The 21,455-nt window shown below is 42.1% G+C and overlaps 1 protein-coding gene across 2 annotated transcripts; it reads right to left on the reverse strand.

Moving 5' to 3' along the window:
- Positions 1–528: 528 nt before the first annotated feature.
- On the reverse strand, positions 529–3,974 carry LOC147886656 (FRIGIDA-like protein 4a). Of its 2 annotated transcripts, XR_015543338.1 has the most exons (4): positions 2,955–3,974; positions 2,576–2,751; positions 1,580–2,477; positions 529–1,443 (listed from the first exon to the last, which is right to left on the reverse strand). XR_015543338.1 is itself a non-coding variant. In XM_087395875.1 (3 exons), exons 1-3 carry the CDS (start codon positions 3,889–3,891, stop codon positions 1,650–1,652), a joined length of 1,941 nt encoding a protein of 646 aa, XP_087252001.1. In that variant the 5' UTR covers positions 3,892–3,974; the 3' UTR covers positions 529–1,649. The 2 variants fall into 2 exon arrangements, 1 of the variants encoding a protein (XP_087252001.1); XM_087395875.1 differs by having other exon boundaries at positions 529–2,477.
- Positions 3,975–21,455: the final 17,481 nt, after the last annotated feature.

Here is a 21,455-nt window from a genome sequence, read left to right on the forward strand (position 1 = left end):
GAGGGAGGGCAACAAGAGTTAAGATTTTGGATCACATAAGCTGAAGGGCATAAAGATTTGGATATCTGAGGAGCTCACTCCAACCCAACTCAAACAAAGAAATAGTAAACCTACCACAGTAACAGAAGCACACAAAACAGGCAAAGGGGCAGTTTATCAAGATGACAAGCACTAAGCCCACAGACGCTGTCTTAAACTAATGTTATAAAGGCCACATCATTATAGTATTAGAATGTAGTTATGCCCTATATTAACTGGAGAGGAGTAAAGCCTTGTGCACTCACCCATTTCTTTGGTTATCCAGATGTAGTTAGTTATGCCCTATATTAACTCGGGAGGAGTAAAGCCTTATGCACTCACCCATTTCTTTGGTTATCCAGATATAGTTAGTTGCTTTTCATGTTGTGCTTTGTCTCATAGACCCGTGATCTATCCATAATACATTAAAGCCATAATGAGTATTTGCTGCTTTTCTCTGGCAATAACTCAAATCCTGCTTGTTACGAAAATAATGAGTACAATACTTCTTTGACCCCTTAAAAACGTTATCAATTCCTGGCTGTCATGCCCTGCTGTTGATGTTCTACATCTCCATTCCACCTCAGAAGACCATTCAAAACTACTTGCTTGTATTGCAAGAAATTTGCTGAGCCCCTCACATCAAAAGAGCAGGCACCTGTAAAGTTCTATGTGACATGGCTGCATGCGTGGCACACAGACACATTGGGACCTGAGTCTGAGGGCTCTAACAGCGTACTATTTTGGCAAAGAAAAAACCGTTTATTACATGTGGTTCTTCCATTCACATAGTTTCAGATATCTGATCAACTGCTAACATGCACTTTGATCTCTTAATGCAACAATGGTTCAGAAAATGCCTCCTTTGGCTCATGCAGAGTAAAACCTCCAGATACATACTGTTCCTGTTCTCCAGAAACATATCTAATGAAAGAGAACTATGTTTTCTCCTAATACAATTTGGTTACATTACCATAAAGTGTCTTGAACTTTCTCTACATTAAAAGGGTCTAAGGCCCACATGTAAAGATAGGATGGCATCTATTTTCAATCACTGTCTATGGAATTACGTGAGATGTAGCCTAGCAAACACGAGAATGCCTTCAGTGCTCCATTACTCTCCACCGACTAGGAGAAATCAATTACGGCTTCCCTTCAACCTCTAGGGTAGCCACAATTATAACAAATAAAATCAATTATAAATGTTTGACTCACGGATCGACATAGAAAAAAGAGAGTAGCAGCTGCTGCCCCCCAGTTTGAGATGTACGTAGACCTCCCTGTGATGGCAATAACAGCTCAGGATGGACAGTTTCTAGACTGAGACCACTAGTTCCCCATTTTGATCATGGAGCACCACAATCAGAAAAATAGAACCTCTAGTGATTTTGGGCCGACAGTGAGGCATCCAAAAAGGCTTCTTTTCTGCAGCACAGCACAAAGCATGATGGTTACTAAGGTGCCCTGCATGTCGCATGTCTTTAAGCTCACCCAGTAGCTTGTTTGACTTGGCCAACCAATAACGTTTGCGAGTAGATTGCCCATGAATGAGTAGCCATACCAGTACTACTTCGGCAGTATATTTCAACTCAGCAGGGGCACTGACATTTTTCAAGCGAGACCCGTGGACGTTACTGCAGATAAGACGATAAGTAACCAGATGATGATGTATGTAAGCCACTACCCAATTGGTAGCCAGTATGTGTTCCAGACAGGTCTGAGTACGTGGAAGTTGACCCCAACAATGAGGAGCCAAGCACATCTGTTGAAGAATAATGGAGAGAAGGTAGCAGAGAGGCAGGATCCCTGTTGCCTAGACCATATACAGAGCCATAAGCAGCTTCAGGCCTCTGTTCATAGCCACTTTGACTTAAAGTTAGCAGAGAGGCAGGGTCCCTGTTGCCAAGGCTATACGCAGGGCCAGAAGTAGACTCAGGCCTCCTGTCGTAGCCACTTTGACTTGAAGTAATCAGAGATGCAGGATCCCTGCTGCCAAGACCAAATGCAGAGCCATAAGTAGACTCAGGCCGCCCTGTTAGACCATAAGAGGAAAGCATGGACTGTCCCAAGTCAGTAAGTACGTAGTTTCCCCTATCAACAGCCCTTGCGTGTGCCACTTTGGCAAGAGTGGAGTTATCATGACCAACACCTCCAGCTGCTCCAATATTGCTAGCTGCAATACCACCAGCACCAGGACCACGACCAAGCAATCCAGAACCTTCTCCAACCAGAGGGCGCTTTGTAGCCTGCTGTAAAGATGCTGGCGCTCCCCTTTTTTTCTCTACCCGTTTCCTCTCAGCTCTCTCTAGTGCTGCTAATCTTCTCTCCTCTCTTTCTATTTCAAGATGAGCCATCCGATTGTGCAAGTGCTGAGTGGGGTACAGGGATCCCAGTTCGAATTCGTCTACAACCCTTATGATAGCTTCCAACGTTGACATTTCTTTCACTGTGGCATCATTCTGTATCACATTGACAAATAATCACGGGTCAAACGGAGGTATGTACAGAAACAGACCCTAAAAGAGCACCTAACGCCAACTGGACATGCACTACGCACCTGACCAGCAAACTCGTTTGGAGCTCGTTCAGCCAACGCCTCGGCTGCCCTGCGACCATCTTCTAGATAAGAATTCAGCAGAACTACCGGTTTTACTCTATCCATCATTTCAAACGTGTAAGCAAACGTCAACGCCTCTATTTGCTTGCCTTCCCTAATCAGTTTCTCGATCAAACCTGCAAGCAAAAGAATAATCAAGGTAACGGTCAGCCTGAGGGTTTATTCCTACTGCAAGACCCGTCGGGACGTCTGCATTTATAACATTTCCCTTCACAACGTCCAAATCTTCATCACCTAAGTTGCATACACTACCCATGTGCGGACATGACATCCTTAACATATGGCACAAAATAATTCAAGAATTAGGACGACACCAAACCTGGTATCTTCGGTGTCAGTCCAAGGGATCGACATAGTGCAGGCGCCTTTGCGCGGCGGGCAATCGCGTTCACAAATGCGCACAAGTCATCAGCACTAAATTCCGAAGCAATTCCAAACGTCGCAAGGAGCTGAAGAAATACATGCGTATCCAGACTGTATTCCTCTTTCCTGACATCCAGCTTAGATCTCCATCGCTTAGCGACCACCTTGGCTGATTGCTTGCTCTCCCAAGGCACCACGGGGTAGTCAGTTCCCAAGACCGGGTCAGCGAACACCTGAGAAAGAGACTCCAGTAAAAGAATGCAAGCACGGCGGATGGCCTTTCCTCCCTTAACTGCGGCCGGATCAACGTCAAACCTCTCGTCTTCCAAAGCTTTCAACACCAACCCGGAAGGATTGACAGCACCCTTCAATGCATTCGGCAGCTCACTACGGAGTGCATCACTCTCCTTCCGGCGGAGGAGGACGAACTTCTTCAAACCTTCAACGTCCATATTCCGGCATAGAAGCTTGACCTTTGGTCCTATTGGCTCTGCATAGGCACTGGTTACTTGCTCAATGGCCGCAACCAGACTCGTTGGTCCATTGTGTTTTTCATCCTTATTCCCTCCTTCCACCTTGAAATCGCCTCCACTCTTGTTCTTTTTATCCTCCAAAGTCGCGGCGCGGGCACTATCCTGCACACGGGCAAGGGTCTCACGGCTGGAGATCGCCTGCTCACGCGTCTGCAGGGCAATTCGGGCCGCGGCGGTCTTGGTATGGAAGGCCTTCTCGCGCTGAGAAAGCTCCGAGTACTTGTGAGTGAGGGAGGCTTGGAGGTCACAGAAGTAGCGATCAAGCTGTTGGAATTCGGCGAGGAGAGAGGAAACGAGGGAGCGATGGGTCTCGAGCTCAGAGAAAACCTTGAGGGCCTTGTCTCGACGATTGGAAGCCATGGCGGAGGAGAAAGAGGAAGCGGCTATGGCGAAGCCAACACTAAAATCTGAGAGAGAGCGCGATGGAGATCTCCATGGCTTGGGCAAAGCAAAGAGGCTTCTTCACAGTTTAAACCCTAAAATCTCATTTGGAGAAGAAGACCTCCCTACCGTCCGATCTCCAGTGCCATCGTGCGGCCCACACACTTCAATTCTCTGGGGCAAGGTTCATGCAAAGAAGGTCTCTAGAAGTGCAATCGACCTACATAGCAGGCAAGGGTCGGCCGGAGAGGGTATCCAGCAGAAATGAAGAAGGCTGCGCAGTGTCCGGCACAATTTAGGTTGCCATGCGCCCCTCATTCTGTCTGTCACACTTATCTGCTCGTCTGTCCGGCACACTTTAGGTTGCCATGCGCCCCTCATTCCGATAACATCTGCCAAAACCACCACATGTGCCCAATCTATCTCTCACTTTTGGCAAGGTAGACTATCAAATGTTGACGCTTGGTTCTACTCACCCCTCACGACTCGGTGCCTCAATGCCTAATGACTAGTGCGTCCACAGTGTAGATGCTCTCTTGCTCTTTGAGAGCTACTTGGTGCACGTTCCTACTCGATGCTTGGTTACATCAAGAACTACGGGTCTGTGCTACGTGGGTGAACCTATATGAAGACCGGTGGAGAAGCATGCAGTATGATTAGCAAGAAGATAAGCAACTACTTGTATTAAGGAAAAGCCATCTCATGCCTCGACCCGAAGCGGAGCACTCACACTGACAACAAGACGATGCACATTAGCTATTTGCCAATAGGCAATCGGATGCCTAATGGATGCAAATGGACTACACAGGCAGGTAAGTGTCAGCAAAAGGGGGTATCCAATAGAAATGAAGAAGGCTCCGTATCCAATTTCGCCTGAACAGTGCATGTAATATCGATAGGGCCCAACAACCTTTAGGTTGTCACGTGCCCCTGATTCCAATCACATTCGACATGAAACTTTCTCGATGAAATGCAATTGGAACCACACATGTGCCCTTGACCTATCTAACCTCAATTAAGAGCTAATCATCGTTAGTTGTGGCTTTTACTATATAAGATAAGAAAACAGGAGAGCACAAATGCTCGAGCGCACTGCCTCCTAGTTCATTGGTACATCTCTTTGTATCTATTGCTAGAGTCAATATTATCTTTGTTCTTTGAAAGAACGTTACCTGTTGTGTGTTGGGTGGATTTATTTTGTTTTGAAGTATGGAATCTATGGTGGTAATTGATAAGCTATGTATATAGGGACATGGTATGTTCGATAGGTCTCGGTTATGCTTTTGTCCCTGTGTAGATATTGTGAACGAGCAATTGTTGTTTGTAATAAATTTTTATGTTTTTGTAAAGAAAATATTGTTTGAGTATTTCCAAGTGTGTAAGACCAGATGTGTATGATAGTATGCCAATGGGAAAAGAAAATGAGAAATCCTGATCATAGGGTTTTCAATATCTATAACAATACAGGATTTGAGAATTTAGATCATATGATTTTCAGTATCTGTAACAATATCAGTCCTGCAGTACTTTGTCATTTGCAACAACTTTCTATGCTCTTACAAATCAAAATATTGTTAAGTATGCATGATATCGTATCAATAGGCAAAGAGACTATCTGGATCTGTAACAGTATCTATATTTTAGTATGATAGTGCAATAGGCAAAGAAACTATCTGTGTTTCAGTACTTTCTTGACAGTGGTGCCTTATCCTTCTACATATTATTTTGTCTCGTTGGTACATATGTATCCAAATAGCAAGTTGCCAAATATCAAGGTAAACTGGCCATGGACTTGAACCACACCAATTCTTTGTCGAAACTCCTTTTCCATTTTACAAAAAAATGACTAGATCATCTATTTATCTATTCTAAGTATAGGAAAAAGGGTCTTTAATATTGATATTGCCATTATCAGTTTTGATTGTTTCAATTATGAAGATGTCCTTAGTTTGCACAAACTTGTGCCCTTAAATGTGTCTTTTCCTATTTTGTATATTGCAGTATGACTCTTATATAGAGAGTAAGCCTTTGAAAAGGACAAGTTGTTTACATGAATGTCAATCGCCCAAAGACCTATACAAAAGGAAGCGAGAAACAAAAGTCAGCACTTGTTAGTAGTCCTTGGATCACAAAATCTAGCCCACATCACTGGTTTACTCAATTTTGATATTACATCTAATTTCATCAATTTAACTTTTTACTCAAGCAAAGCCATTTTTCAAGGCGTGGAAATATGAAAGTAAAGATCAATCATCCACTAAAGCACTTCCTCAAAAAGATAAGGGCTATCATACAACACTATCATCTTCAACACATGGTACTCTATATGGACAAATCCTTTTGGTAATACTCCAAGGTACAAAGTTAGAACCTTGTGTTAAAAGAAAAGAAGAAGAAGAAGAAGAGGAAGGAAACACATACCATAAATTTTTTTCTTTTTAAAGGGTAAACAAGCCAAATTTATTAAATAGGTTGCCAAAAGACGCAAGATACAAAAATGTGACCATTTGCAAGGGGGCAAACTGCCCGTGGCCTACCCCTATAGGTAGTTGGCAAAAGCAAAAGGCACCAAGATCACTCAGACAAGACCCACAAGGGATCTTTTTCCCTACTATAGATCCCCAATCAACCATATCCCACAGCTACCCCTTGCAAGAAAACTATATAGTTCTACACACTCAAGATTGTCAGCATCCTTGCTGCCTCTATTTGAGACAAACATGTGACCAGTGTAGATGGAAGTCCATTGGTGTCCCCCAGTATAACCAATTTCTAGCTAGTGTCCCCCAATATAACCAGTTTCTAGCTAGTGTCGATTGAAAACTGACTCATCAGTCCTATTTTTCGGATGTCTCCCCCCACCTTACACCAAAGTCTCCTAGAAACCGGGCATGACACCTTTCACAACTCATCCACATAGGGGATAGAAGGGATTTCCCCTCGACCACTTCATCAAGTGTCCACTAAGCGGCAACCATTTGTGGGATAACTTTCAACAACATAAAATTGGATCTACCCATTGCACCTTATTGTCACCCATTAGCGAAATGACTCTTCCATGATTTATGAGATCTTTGTAGCTTCAACTTCTCATTCATCATGTCAAAGAGGGTTTTGTAAGCAAGAAGACATCTATATACAGCCCTCGAGGTGATGCTTCTCAGCCCCGTGGAACCTATTGACCATTGGTTTCCCCTCTAGGCCAATGAAAGCACTATATTTAGTCAGCCAACCCTCTTGTATGCTCTGCATAATTGTGCCAAGAAGAGCTCTTTCCCTAGCTGGTAGAAATCACTCAACATTGGTAAGTTCACCAATAGGCCCATCTCCCATCCCAAAGCTGTAGCCACAATCTGATGCCCTTCTTGAAGAGAGCTCTCGGAGTAGCCAGTAGATCTATTTCAACAAGGGGCTTATCCTGCACAATTACTACCCAGCTCCATGCACTCATTAAGGCTTGCATCACAATAGATCCCTACCCTTCCCTTCCCTTCCCTTCCATTTCACAGGCACTCATTAAGGCTTGCATCACCACAAAGCCCTGCCATTTCATAGGCAATCATTAAGGCTTGCATCACCATAGAGCCCTACCCTTCCCTTCCATTTCATTAGATGGCCACAAGTTTTGACAACATCCGCTAGACCAAAGAAGAGATCTTACCTGTGAAACCTAACAGGGAATCATGGACAGATGCTATCATACCAAGACAACCCCCTCCAAACTCCCTCCCCATTATCATTGCCCTTCTCCAAGAACCATTTATAGCACACCACCAGGTGTAGTAAACACTCATCCGCTCCTAGCTGCCGATAAACCCTGTAATGGATGGGCATCTCCTCCCTACCCAAAACACTTTCATGGTAGCCAAAGCAATCGGGAGACCCTCATCTAGCAAAATCGGTTTGGCATTGGCAATCTGCTCCGTCTGCACCTCCTTATCTGACACCTCGACCAAAACTCGGATCTTCATTAACATATCAAAACTATAATCCATTTGTATCGTGTGCTCAGTATATGTTACTTGACTTGAGTGCAACATCATTAAAGTTTGGGCCGTGACCCCTTCTGACCCCTTTGTTTTTGTTGTCCTTCCCTCTACTGAGGAATGTTGGCCAAGGTACTGGCTTGCTCGCTCGAAACTGACTGTTTGAGCCCACTAGTTTGTCCGTTTTCTCCATCGTGATTCGTTATCTGGAGGATGTTTGCAAGGCAGGTTGTTCTCGAGCACCTGGAGGAAGCACATGATATGAGTAGCTGGAGTTGCTGATACTCCAGCCTTGCTTGAAGCTGTGCATTCTCCTCTCATAGTGTCTACCCTTGTGTAACTGTGTCCCTCAGGCATGCATTTTCCTGTTCCAGTGCCTCGACTCGGCTTTGGTCCACCTGTTGCTTGCTACCTTAGACCTGTTGTTGCAGCTTCTATAGGGCACGGTGCATGGTCATGTTCTTGGCAACAATGGACACCATAGTGCCTTGGACATTGCTCGTGAGGTCCTGACATTCGACCTCACACTGCAGATTGCTATGATTTGTCCTTAATTTTGTATGGGCATACTACAACTGTGCATGAGTATGGACCAAGTCGTCGTGAACTACATGTTTGCCTTCCCAACTCTGCTCTCAACCAATTAGAAGAGGGCCGACGTAATGTTAGAAAAATACCAAAAACCATGTAAAAAGATAAAATAAGTCATATTCAAAATCTTTTTCTTTTATCATGTTTGACATACGTGATCTTCAAAAGATGATTTTTTGTGCAGAATTTGATGATTTTGACATTGCCAGTGAGTCTTGAGCGGGCCAAAACCCCCAAATCGACCCTGGAGACACCAAAAACCAATGCCCAGAGGCCTGGAAAAGGGCGAAAATGCTCGGATTAGGGGATTTGCACTAAAATGCGATTTGGCCAGTTGGTAGTGAAAGGGCAAAAATGCTCGGATTTGCACTAAAATGCAATTTGGCCAGTTGGTCACTAAAATGCAAGTTGGCCAAATCGCGTTTTAGTGCAAATCCCCCAATACAGGCATTTTTGCCCTTTTTCAGGCCTCTGCCAACTGGCCAAATTGCGTTTTAGTGCAAATCCCCCAGTCTGAGCATTTTTGCCCTTTTTTGGGCCATTGCCGACTGGCCAAATTGCGTTTTAGTGCAAATCCCCCAATCCGGGCATTTTTGCCCTCTTCCAGGTCTCCCTACACTCCAAACGAGGTCACCTTTAGCCCTACGAACGTTGGTCGTTTGCTCTTCGAAGAACCTGGTCACCTCCTAGTACTTAGCCTATAAGAACAAATTATGCTCCAGTACCTGGGGAGAATCCAATGGTTGGCCAATTTGTTCAATGACTGTGCTACATAGACCATGTTCTCTCTCAACACTTGCCACTGACTCTCCATGACAATGTGTTCCTAATGCTCATCCTTAGTGAGCAGTGGGTCAAGAGGAAATGGCTCTATGGGTCCCAAGCTTTGAAGAGGTGTAGGGGTTGGTTACAAAGTAAGAGGGGGGAGTGATAGCCAACCCCCTGTTGCTTGGTGTTGTGCACAGGCTAGGCTTCCTGCCTTTTGGTGGTTCCTGATCCCCCATTTCCCCTCCCATCCTATCTCTCGTTTGGTGAGAAACCACGCTCAACATCATGTGATTACATGTGCATAGCACTGACACATATAGAGTGCTATAAAGGAAAGTATTAGATGCCCTAGCCCTAACCCTAACCCTAAATGGGTTTGTATATATTCTACATTTTCAACTAAATCTAGTGTATAGTTAGTCATTTGTGGTGTGCTCTCTAGCTGCACCCTCTCTCCTCATCTCCACTCTTCTCCTCTCCCCTCTTCATATTTTGTCATGGTATCAAAGCATCCTCGCCTTCCGTTGAGGCACTGTGATCCGTATGCGAGAGTATGAGAGAGTGTGATAGATCGAGAGATTTGAGAGTTTCTCTTGAGTGATCTCTTCTGTTGAGAGAAACTTCCGTTCACTTGAGAGATTATTATGTTCATTGTGAGAGTTCATACATCAGATATTTCTGTTTGGTTTGTGATTTGAGAGCAAGAGAGGTGTATTCTTCTTTAGAGAAATCTGAGAGAAAGAGATTGACACTCAGTCTTCTTTTCCTTTGAGAGCATTCTCTCTATGAGAGAGAATAGAGAGAGTTCACTTGATTGCAAGCTCCTACAAGCATCAACTAAGCTCCATAAAGCCTCAACTCCAAGCAATGCCATAGCCTAGCTAAGCCTCTACGACAGTCAACAACGCTCCAAGCTCCGGACACGGATAGCCTCTCCAGTGGGTAGCTCTTCATGCAACTTGCTGCAACAAGACCTTTAAGCTCAAAGCCCTCAAGCATCTCCGACAAGCCTCCATTCACAATGAGTTGTGCACTTGTCTCCATGCATGTCGAGCAACAACAGCATCTCCTCGCCGCTCACTTATGACTTCCTAGTCTACTACTACTCCAACTTTTCAACGAGGTGGCCGACTCGGCTGCTTCTCCAATAGACCTATCAACTGCCTGTCTCTCAATCTTGAATCTGCAAGTAAAGTATGGGTGGTCAGATACAAGTGTCTCGGCCTGGGCTGATCACTCGTATGCCGTATGCGTATGGTAACGTATGGAAAAAACTATGGAATCTGGAACTCTACTGCTAGTCTTCTTCTCCTGCTCAGCACGGCCTACGATAGGGCTTCAGTGGTGTTGTGGCTGATGCTGAATGATGGAGGCAAGGACCCCCTTTTATAGGGGGCTGGAAGGGCTGGGTTGGAAGGGCTGCCACTAGTCGGCTTTGCTGGTTGGTCCAGGGAAGCAGGCCGACTTGTTGGTCGGCCCCTTCCTAGCTCCATAGAGCCTCCCCTGGGTAGCTTATATAAAGGGCTGCCACGGGGCTCATTTGGGCCTACTGCCCTGCATGGAATAGCCTCCCTCCAGCTTTGTTTTGCTGCTGGTATGTAGCCCAAAAACTATCCCCTCCCCCTCACAATCATATGCCCCTTTGTCCCCTCCAATTGGGGGCTCACAAGATGGGCACCTGAAAATAAAATGCTCCTCCGATCAACCTCCTGACAGTTGCACAATATGCATATGCAATGCTCCCTAGGGATCCCGTCTACTCTGCCGCTCTCTATGCGGAGGTGGTGTGATGATACCCGAAACTATTCGATGGAGATCCGTAGTGAGTGAGGCATATGAAGCTCAGTGTACCCTGGTGGTGTGAAGAATCCCTCCTCCAAAATACAAAGACAGTAATCTCTGTAGAAACTTAGCTTCACTCCTGAGTGTGAGTATGTGATCCATAGTCCCATGGTCTCGTCTGAAACCGGCCTAACCCTCTACTCTGAGCCCTCTCATCTCTGTGAATAGTTGGATGATCGAGCCAGCAGTAGCTCTACTCCACCTGTTGTCACAGCACCAGTAGCAGGATCTACAGTAGGATCTCTAGCTACACAAACAGTTTTCGCACCTACAGCAGATCCTGCCATTGCCCAAGCACAAGCAGAACGGGACAAGAAAGACAAGTATGCATATAATCTTGGATCAAGCAGAATGTGCAAGATGTCATGCTAGGACAACTCAACACCATCAAGAGATCGAAAGAAGCATGGGATATGTTCGCAGCTCTCTACGAGTCCAAGAACACTTCCAAGATTCTCACACTGAGAAACCAAATAAACCAGATTTCCACAACAGCAGTGAAATCAGTCATGCTTATGTACTCAGGATTAAAGATTACAACAATCAACTCGCAGCAATAGGAGAGACTACGAATCCAACAGAAATGGTTCAAGTCATCCTAAATGGACTAGGAGAGGGATACAAGAATCTAGTCCAAAGTATTGCCATTCAACGGCAAATTCTGACATTGGAAGGACTTCAATCAGTCTTACTTGGTGAAGAACTCAGGACACAAGCCATTCATGCACGCAAAGGTCATTCCAATGATCAAGCATTCACAACTTTAGATATAAGCAAAGGCAGAGGCAGAGGTAGAGGTAGATCATTCCAGTGAAGTGGTAATCATCAGCAACAAAATCACCATCAAAGTCAGAATCAGCATTAGCATCATCCTCAACAACATCATAGCAAAGAGGAAATCATTCCAATTAAGGAAGATTCCAAGGATGAGGGAATGCATCCACCAACGTATCAAACATCCAGTGCAACTACTGTCATAAGTTTAGACACTATGAAAGAGATTGCTGCAAGAAGCAGTACGACCAAGGTGGTCAATCCAGCAACAATCAAGGGAATTTTTGCGAAAGAGGAAATCATCATGGTGGACATTCTAGTCACAATCATTATGCAAATGAACATGGGAGTATGTTTCTTGCAAACGAGGAAATGTAGAAGACTAATACAGTGTATCTAGACAGTGTATCTAGACACTAATTGCAATTCAAAAGAGAATTTCAGTTATCAGGTCAACCAAGCAGATTAGGATCCTTGGTACATCGATAGCGGTGCATCATCTCATATGACAAAGCATCAGGAATGGTTCATAGAGATGAAACCAGTAGAAGGTCAGAAGAATGCCATCTACACGGTAGATAATACACCAAATCCAATTCAAGGACATGCATTATCCCTATGAACAATTTCACAGGTACGAAAGGATTGGTGAAAGATGTACTCTAGGTTCCTAAGCTTAGCAAAAACCTCTTGTCAGTAGGTCAAATGATGGAACACAACTACGGAGTTATCTTCGATGGAGATGAATGCACTAGAGACAAATCCAAAGGATTTCAGCTACTACTAGGAAAAGGAGTCAAGGAAGGACACTTGTTCAGAATGCTAGCAATAGTACAAGATTTGCATGCCATGTCAGCTCAACCGGAACATATGCCACTATCCACAAAATGGCACAAGAGGTATATGGTCATGTCAATTTCAAGAGCTTGATAGATCTCAGAAATCATAATATGGCAAATGGGATTCCTAAGCTACAGTTTCCTGGAAAAGTTTGCGAAGCATGCTACTTCGGCAAACAAAAGCGAACCAACTTTGGTAGAAGCACCTCTAGAGCATGAGGTATTCTTGATTTGATACATATAGATGTATGGGGTTATGCCCAGACCCGCAGCATCAACGGTTCAATTTACTACTTGACTTTCATGGATGACTACAACAGATATTGTTGGGTCTACTTTCTGAAAGGAAATCTAAAGTCTTTTCCAAATTTCAAGAATTCAAAGCCATGATAGAAAACTAGATAGGCAGAAAGATCGAAGTCATGAGATCAGATAGAGGAGGTGAATACATGTCTTCACCATTCATGAACTTTTGCAGAAGTCATGGCATTCAAAGACAATTCACTTGTGTAGATACTCCTCAGCAGAATGCAAGAGCTGAAAGGAAGAATGGTACTTTAGCAGACACTGCTAGAGTAATGCTTAGTGAGAAGCATCTTCCGAATCAATATTGGGCAGAAGCAATAACCACTGCAAACTACTTGCTTAATCGGCTTCTGACCGAACCGATTTAGGGTATGACACCTTATGAAGCATTCATTGGACACAAGCCATGCATTGGGCATCTCTGCATATTTGGTTGCATAGCATATGCCCGCATACATGACGACCATCACAGGAAATTGGATGCGAAGTCACGCAAATGCATCACGATTGGCTATAATGAAGAAAGCAAAGCATACAAGTTGTATGATCCCATCAACCGCAAGGTCATTATCTCCAGAGATGTAATCTTTGATGAGGAATCAGAATGGAAAACCTCAATTACATAGGAGATAGATGCATCGATTACTCAGTCATCTACGAAAAAGGTTGATGAAGAAGAGCAAGAATTGCCAGAGGCACCCCGAGAAGAACCACTGCAACTCAGACAGTCTACTAGGGAAAGCAAACCACTAGCTAGTTTGACATATGCTCAGAAAGGCAAAGCAATTCAAGTTGAAACCACCAACTATACTCTTATGACTACCATCATGGCTACAAATGAGCCAATGTACTTCGAAGATGTAGTTGACAAGCCAGAATGGCAAACTGCTATGAATGAAGAAATGGATGCTTTGTACAAGAACAACACTTGGGAATTATGCGACCTTCCACCAGGAAAGAAGGCAATAGCAAACAAATGGGTATACAAAGTGAAGTACAATCCAGATGGAAGCATTTAAAGATACAAATCCAGACTAGTTGCAAAAGGATTTGCACACCAATATGGTCAGGATTATGATGAGACTTATGCTCCAGTAGTAGCAAAGATGGATTTCATATGGTCCTTGATATCACTAGCGACACTCAACAGATGGAATGTGTACTAGCTCGATGTCAAGCATGCATTTCTCAATGGTTACCTAGACGAGGAAGTCTACATGCAACAACCAGTAGGTTATGTTGAACCAGGAAAGGAAAACCAGGTTTGCCATCTCAAGAAAAGTCTCTATGGCTTAAAGCAAGCACCCAGAAGTTGGTACAGCAGAATCGACAAGTATTTTGCTGATCTAGGATACATGAAATCCAATGCAGATCATACTCTCTACTACAAAGTTCAAGGGGAAGACATTACTATTGCACTTTTGTACGTAGATGAAGTGATTGTGACTAGAAATAAGGATAGCTTCATCAAAAACTAAAATATAACTTATCTACTGTAGAGTTTGACATGAAAGATCTTAGACTTATGCACTTGATATTGAAAACTAGAGAGATTTAGACAACACCTTCATGAGGCACCTCAAATATGTTGACAGTCTCCTGAAGAAGTTTCATATGGCAGCTTGCAAGATTGCAGCCACTCCCATGGAATAGAGTTTGAAACTTACAAAAGATTCAGAAAAGCCTACAATCAATCAAACAAGTACTACAGGTAGCTCATTGGACCTCTTATATATCTGACTATCACACGGCCAGATATGTGTTATGCAATAAGTTCACTTACACAGTTTATGGCAAATCCAAAACAGTCTCATTGGAATGTAGCCAAAAGAGTCTTGAGATACATCAGAGGTACAAGATAGTTTGGAATAGAATACAAAGGAAGTCATCCAAAGTTGCATGGATACTATGACAATGACTGCCGGAGATCATGAGACCAGGAGATTGACATAGGGATATGCATTTTTCCTTAGTCAAGGTGCTATATCATGATTTTCAAACAAATAGCCAACGGTTTCTTTATCTTAAACTGAAGCAAAATATAGGGCACTCACTACAGGTGCATGTGAGGCTATATGGCTTAGAAGAGTATTGTCAGAAACTTATTACTTTGATGAATCAAAGCCAATAACAATATACTGTGATAATCAATCAGCTCAAGCATTGGCCAAGAATCTAGTATATCACTCTAAGACAAAGCACATTGATGTGAGAGAGCACTTCATCAGAGAAAGAAAGTTACTTGGTGACATCACACTACAGCATTGTGATAGCAAAGAGAATGTTGCAGACATCTTTACCAAACCACTCGGTAAAGAGATTTCTGAGAAACACCGACAAGCTCTTGGTTTGATGGAGAGGAAGGACATTCCCATTAAAGGGGTGTGATGGAATGTAATGCTCAGTCCTTCTTCGATTCCCCAGAATCATCATCTTGAGAGAAGGCCTACTTCATGATGTTGATCTTGAGGGAAGGTGCCGAGAGACCATGCTCAACATCATGTGATTACATGTGCATAGCATTAACACATATAGAGTGCTATAAAGGAAAGGGTTAGATGCCCTAACCCTAACCCTAAATGGGTTTGTATATATTCTACATTTTCAACTAAATCTAGTGTACAGTTAGTCATTTGTGGTGTGCTCTCTAGCTGTGCCCTCTCTCCTCATCTCCACTCTTCTCCTCTCCCCTCTCCATATTTTGTCATCGTTGGCTTGGTCATCCTGCTGTTCTTGCTCTTCTTCTCATGCCCCTTCTCCTTGTTGTTCCTTGTCCTACTCTTCACCTTTCTGCTCTTTGTTTTGTCCCTCTTGGTCATGCTGGTCCTTCTCCTACTTGTCTTGTTTCTCCTATCTTGTCCACCTACTTTCGAGATCCCTACTTCGTCAGATGATAGTGCACCTGGCCATGGCATTCGTCCTAACATCAACTTGTCATAAAGCATGCACAGGTGGGGACCGAGGTTGCACTATGTTTGAGCCCTATTGATGGCTCAGAGCTAATTTTCAAAAGCCTTCTAAAAAATTGTAAATTGGTCCACAAGGAGTTGGTCCTCCACCATCGTCTCACAATTACTTGGGCCATGTATTGCCGAGACACATATCCTATGATCTTTTTAAGTCCGATGAATTTGGACAAAAACCTGCAGGTTTGTCTTTAGCCCTTCATCCTTTGATTTCTTAATATAAGATTCCCTGTGAAGTTGAGTAGCTACTGCTTCAAAGAATGCATCACAACGTTTGGCATCTGCCAATTTCTTGGGGTCAGATTGCTACTTCATCCAGAACACCTTCTTTAGGAGCTCATAAGTAATCCGGATGTGAGTTTCATTGATGACAAAGCTGTGGTCATCCTCATTGATGACGAAGCTATGGTTGCCCTCATCGTACGAGTCCAAAATCTCTTATGCCAGCTCCTCAGCGTAGACACCTTTCCATGGCAGTTGAGCGAATTTCAGGGGCCGGTTTGATGCTGGCATGCCAATAAGGACATCATCAGAGAAATCTTCAATGGGTTGTAGAGGAGACACATGAGAGTTGTGCTTCCTCTTCTGTCATACTTGACGATCCGCCATCACAATGAAAATGATGAGGCTAGATACAAAGATAGAGAGCTATGGGGGAGGCTATAGGGAAGAACAGATTGGCTTAAAGGGGATAAGAAGCTCAAAAGAATGGATGGAAGTGTTAAAATGAAAACATAGAAGAGTGTAGAGATAGCTGCAGAAAACGATGAAGGATATTGAGTGTGCCAATGAATCTGAATAGTAGATTTCTTGACCAAATGTAGTCGATCGGAGTCTGCTTCTATAGTTCCTGTTAAATCAATGGTTGCATGAGCCTCCCTTGCTTTAGCATGATGAGTCTGCATTAATAAGCCCCCAACGTTAACCATGCCATGTGGTGATACATGATGCACTTGGTCCACCACATGACTAAATAGATAGTTGGCACACTATCTTGTGAAAAATTCACCAAGGCATTGTCAACCATGTGATCTATTTCAAATTATGCGTGTTTGAAGAACTTGCTTCTTGGTATGGCTTGAGGATTACCAAAAAGCAAGCGGAGAAAAGCGAGCAGCCCCAAATAAACGAGCAAGATTAAATGGGTTTCAAGTGAGTGAGAACCTCATCTAGTATCTTATTCCTCTCAATATCATTGGAACAATTGATGTGATCATAAGCAAATTAAACATATTCCAACAATGAAGGCATGCTTGAAACTCATAATTAACTTCTCTTTCATCCCCATATTATCACATTTGAGTCGTTGTGGAGAGGTAGAGACACAACAATACATAAAATTTGCGATAAAAAAAGCAAACACGACTCACATTGAACATCCACACAACAAGATAATGATAGATAACAAGGTAGAATATATGATTGAACATATGTAAACATGATCATATGCTACATATACATATCATGTCTTTTATGCTTGCAAAAGATCATCCATACATTCGATCCAAAAACATGGAAACAGAACTAATTATGTCAAAAGAAAAAAAACACATTTTCATCATAAGAATTAATTTTGCTTAGTGAAATAACCTATGTAATTTGGACAATACCATGCTTAAAAAACTTAGGGAGCCAAAAAATGATTTTAGCCCTCCATACTTCTATTATGTCCAATGTCTGAATGATAGTTCTATCGGAACTAGAAATGAATGCATCTAACCACTATGTTGAGTGCTCATCTAGTATCCTGTAGACTATTATATTAAACTCAATACATGACCACAAACTCAAGCATAAGAGGAGCATGATTCAAGTGAAATAATTGGCAAAGACACTCTATAACTAGTATCCTGCTGCATCTAACAGAAAATATGCACCACGCATTAACAAGCTTCTATTTCCACCCCTTTAAGCAAACTCGTATCTTGTAGTATGAAAAAATTTAAGGAAAACATTGCACTTAATGCATCAATTAATCTAGTGACTACTCATCATGCACAATCGAACAATCACCAAGGAAAGTCTAGTCAAGCAAGTTGAAGCAAAAAACCAAATATCTATTCGGATCTATGCCGTGGTATATCCGCCAACCATGAGTAGCAAAAGAACCTATGAAAAAAGCAAAATAGGGATTGTGCCACTCTACCATGATCACTTCCATGCTACAAATAAGGGAATACATAGTCGTTTTAGGGTACTTTTAGGGTTCATTCCCAACCACTAAAAAGAGAGCCAATGCTATCTATTTGTATTCATAAAATCTTTATGAACATTATCATGTTCAATATAAGGATAGGAGCTAGCTCAATGGGTAGTCTTAAACAAATATAAATACTATTCGAATTTTAACCTTATGCAAAAGATTTTTTTTAACACAAAGTAAAACTTGATTATACATATAGATGGGAATCAGGTCACCATTGTAAGTATGCATTTAGTGATTAAGTTGAAAATATTCCCTTAGAAAAATAGCTCAATCAACATAGTACCCATATTATATATCCAAAATTTACAAGATCTCATTCATACCATTAGATTGTTTTCATCACTTGTCATAAGTACTAACCTCAATTGGCATTATGTATTTGGGTCAAAATAGTTTTTAGTATAGATCTCACTCATACCATTAGATTGTTTTCATCACTTGTCATAAGTACTAACCTCAATTGACATTATGTATTTGGGTCAAAATAGTTTTTAGTATAGGATATAATGGAGCAATACATTTATGTAATATCTAGTGATCATAGTTTCTAATATAGGATAAAATGGAGCATAGAGTAATGTTGTCATTCAAAAATGATAATATACCTTCTTTGACCATATACAAGTATCATGCATTCATAAAAAAAGTTAGTCATAAACTGCAATATAATGTGCCCATAATGCATGTACATTAAATCTTCACATGTTAGAATGTGAGAAAGGGAATAATTTAACTATGAAATCAGGGATCAATGTAGGAAATGGTCTTCTATGCACACATATATGCTAAGGGTCCATCTAATACAATATTGGAAATTGATGTGAGTATAAGTGTATGCATCCATCGGTGATGTATATGAGTGTATGCATCCATTTGTGATGTATATTGTTGTACTAATCCATGGTGCTTTACGGCTTGAGTTGTTTGTAGCGCAATTAATCACAACAATGTTGTATTTTTTAAAAGAAAAATGCCATAAAAATTTCATGTTGCAAAATACACACAAAAAAATGGCATTTGTAGCATTAATCCAAGCATTTCCTGCAAGAAAACTCCATTCCTCCCTTTCTTGCTTACTCTTTCGGCCACCTCCACCCTCTTGTTGCCCTTCAAGATAGCCTCTTGCCTCCTCACCTCCTTGCTTCCTCACCTCCTCACCTCCTTGCTTCTTTTCCTTCTCACCTCCTTGCATCATGCTTGTTGCTAGCAATTCCAAGGTTGTCCCTCCCCTCATTGGCCAGCTCCTCTACTCCTCACGTCATCCTTCCCCTCATTTTGGTGTCTCCAAAGCTTGGGGGTCTTGTTTTTGGAGGGGGGAAGCATAAGAATGGCAACACGTTAATGCGCTATTATTTTTCATGCTTTTGCCACCGAAAAGCAAGACCTAAAAAGCCCTTGCTGAAGCTTGAGCCTCTTGATTTTGGGTGTGTTAAGCCATTTTTGACCATTATACCCCCAAAATCAAGAGGCTCATTCAAGCTTAAGAAAGGGCTTTGCAAGCATTGCAAGTCCAGTAAATGAAATCAATCAGATTAGGAATTGGCAAACTTGATTTGGGAATGGTTAGAAATACTTTGTCTTTGAATAATGCCTTGGATCATGGGATGGGGTCCCATAAACTTGTTGCCTGTGATGACGAATGGTTCTGCCCTCGACTAAAGGTGACGTGTGTAGTAGTAAAAGGATAGCCCTCATGGAATCTCTAAGGGGTCTTGATTTTGGCCATGATTTGCACATTCTAGCACTTGAGCCATACATCAATTTCCAACACTTGAGCCATATAGTGGCTTTGCCCACTCAATGTTTCCAGTTGCAATCCAAGCATCAAGCAATCTCATATTCCGTATCCAGAGACATTATGAGAGGTAGAGCCTCTTTTTGGTAGTCTCACTAGCAATATGTATTGAAAAAAAATTGTATTCAATTATTATATTCTTCCTTGCTATTATGATCCAAATTGTAGAACTACTTCAATACTACTTCTTAGTTATATTGTATAATAACCTCCATATGTATGCTCGTGAGACAATAAAAAAGAGACCTGGCAACCCAAAAATGATAGCGCATTGATGCACTACCATTTTTGGGCTATGAGGCCTCTTTCTTAATGTCCCCTGAACATAAGAACAAGCACTTGTGTTCCTTACCTTTCTTTCCAATGGGGGTCTTGATTTTGGGGGTGTATGCCAAAAATTGATAAACAACATTATTTGATGCATATAGTTTTATTAAATAGATAAAATAGGCATGAAAACATCTAAATTGTCTCTTGCCATTCGATTTGATGTATGACATGACCCCATTTGGATTTGTAATTCCAAAGATACGGGGTCTTACTTTTAGGGCTTGAATGCCTGAAATAGGTAGCACGTCAATGCGTTGCCTATTTCATACATTTAGGCCTCAAAAGTAGGACCCCATGTAGGACCAAATGAGGTCCCACTTTTGAGGCCTAAATGTATGAAATAGGCAGCACATTAACAAGCTACCTATTTCAAGGATTTAGGCCTTAAAAGTAGGACCCCGTATCTTTGGACTTACAAATCCCAATGGGATCATGTCCTATATCAAATCGAACGGCAAGAGCCAATTTAGATGGTTTTCATGCCTATTTATTCCATCAATCAAACTCTATGCATGAATATATACATCAAGATATGCATCAATATATGCATCAATATATACATATGTATGTATGTATGTATGTATATATATATACATACATACATACATACATACATACATACATATGTGTGTGTGTGTACACACACACACACACACACATATATATATACACATATAGATATATATGTATGTATATACATACATATATACATACTTACATACATACAACAAAATTAGGGCCCCATTGGTTGCCTATTTCATGCATTTTTTTGTCTCATGAGCATAAGAACAAGCACTTGTGTTCCTTACCTTTCTTTGCAATGGGGGTCTTGATTTTGGGGGGGGTATGCCAAAAATTGATAAACAACATTATTTGATGAATATAGTTTTAGTTGATGGAGAAAATGGACATGAAAACCATCTAAATTAGATCTTGCCATTCGATTTGATATATGACATGACCCCATTCGGATATGCAAGTCCAAAGATACAGGGTGCTACTTTTAGGGTCTGAATGCCTAAAATAGGCAACACGTTAACACGCTGCCTATTTCATGCATTTAGGCCTCAAAAGTAGGACCCCGTGTTGCCAATGGGGTCCTACTTTTAGGGCCTGAATGCATGAAATAGGTAGTGCGTT

The sequence above is a fragment of the Dipteris shenzhenensis genome, chromosome 24 (genome assembly GCF_047967505.1).
Source record: "Dipteris shenzhenensis isolate YYH24624 ecotype China chromosome 24, Dip_SZ_1.0, whole genome shotgun sequence".
NCBI lineage: Eukaryota > Viridiplantae > Streptophyta > Polypodiopsida > Gleicheniales > Dipteridaceae > Dipteris > Dipteris shenzhenensis.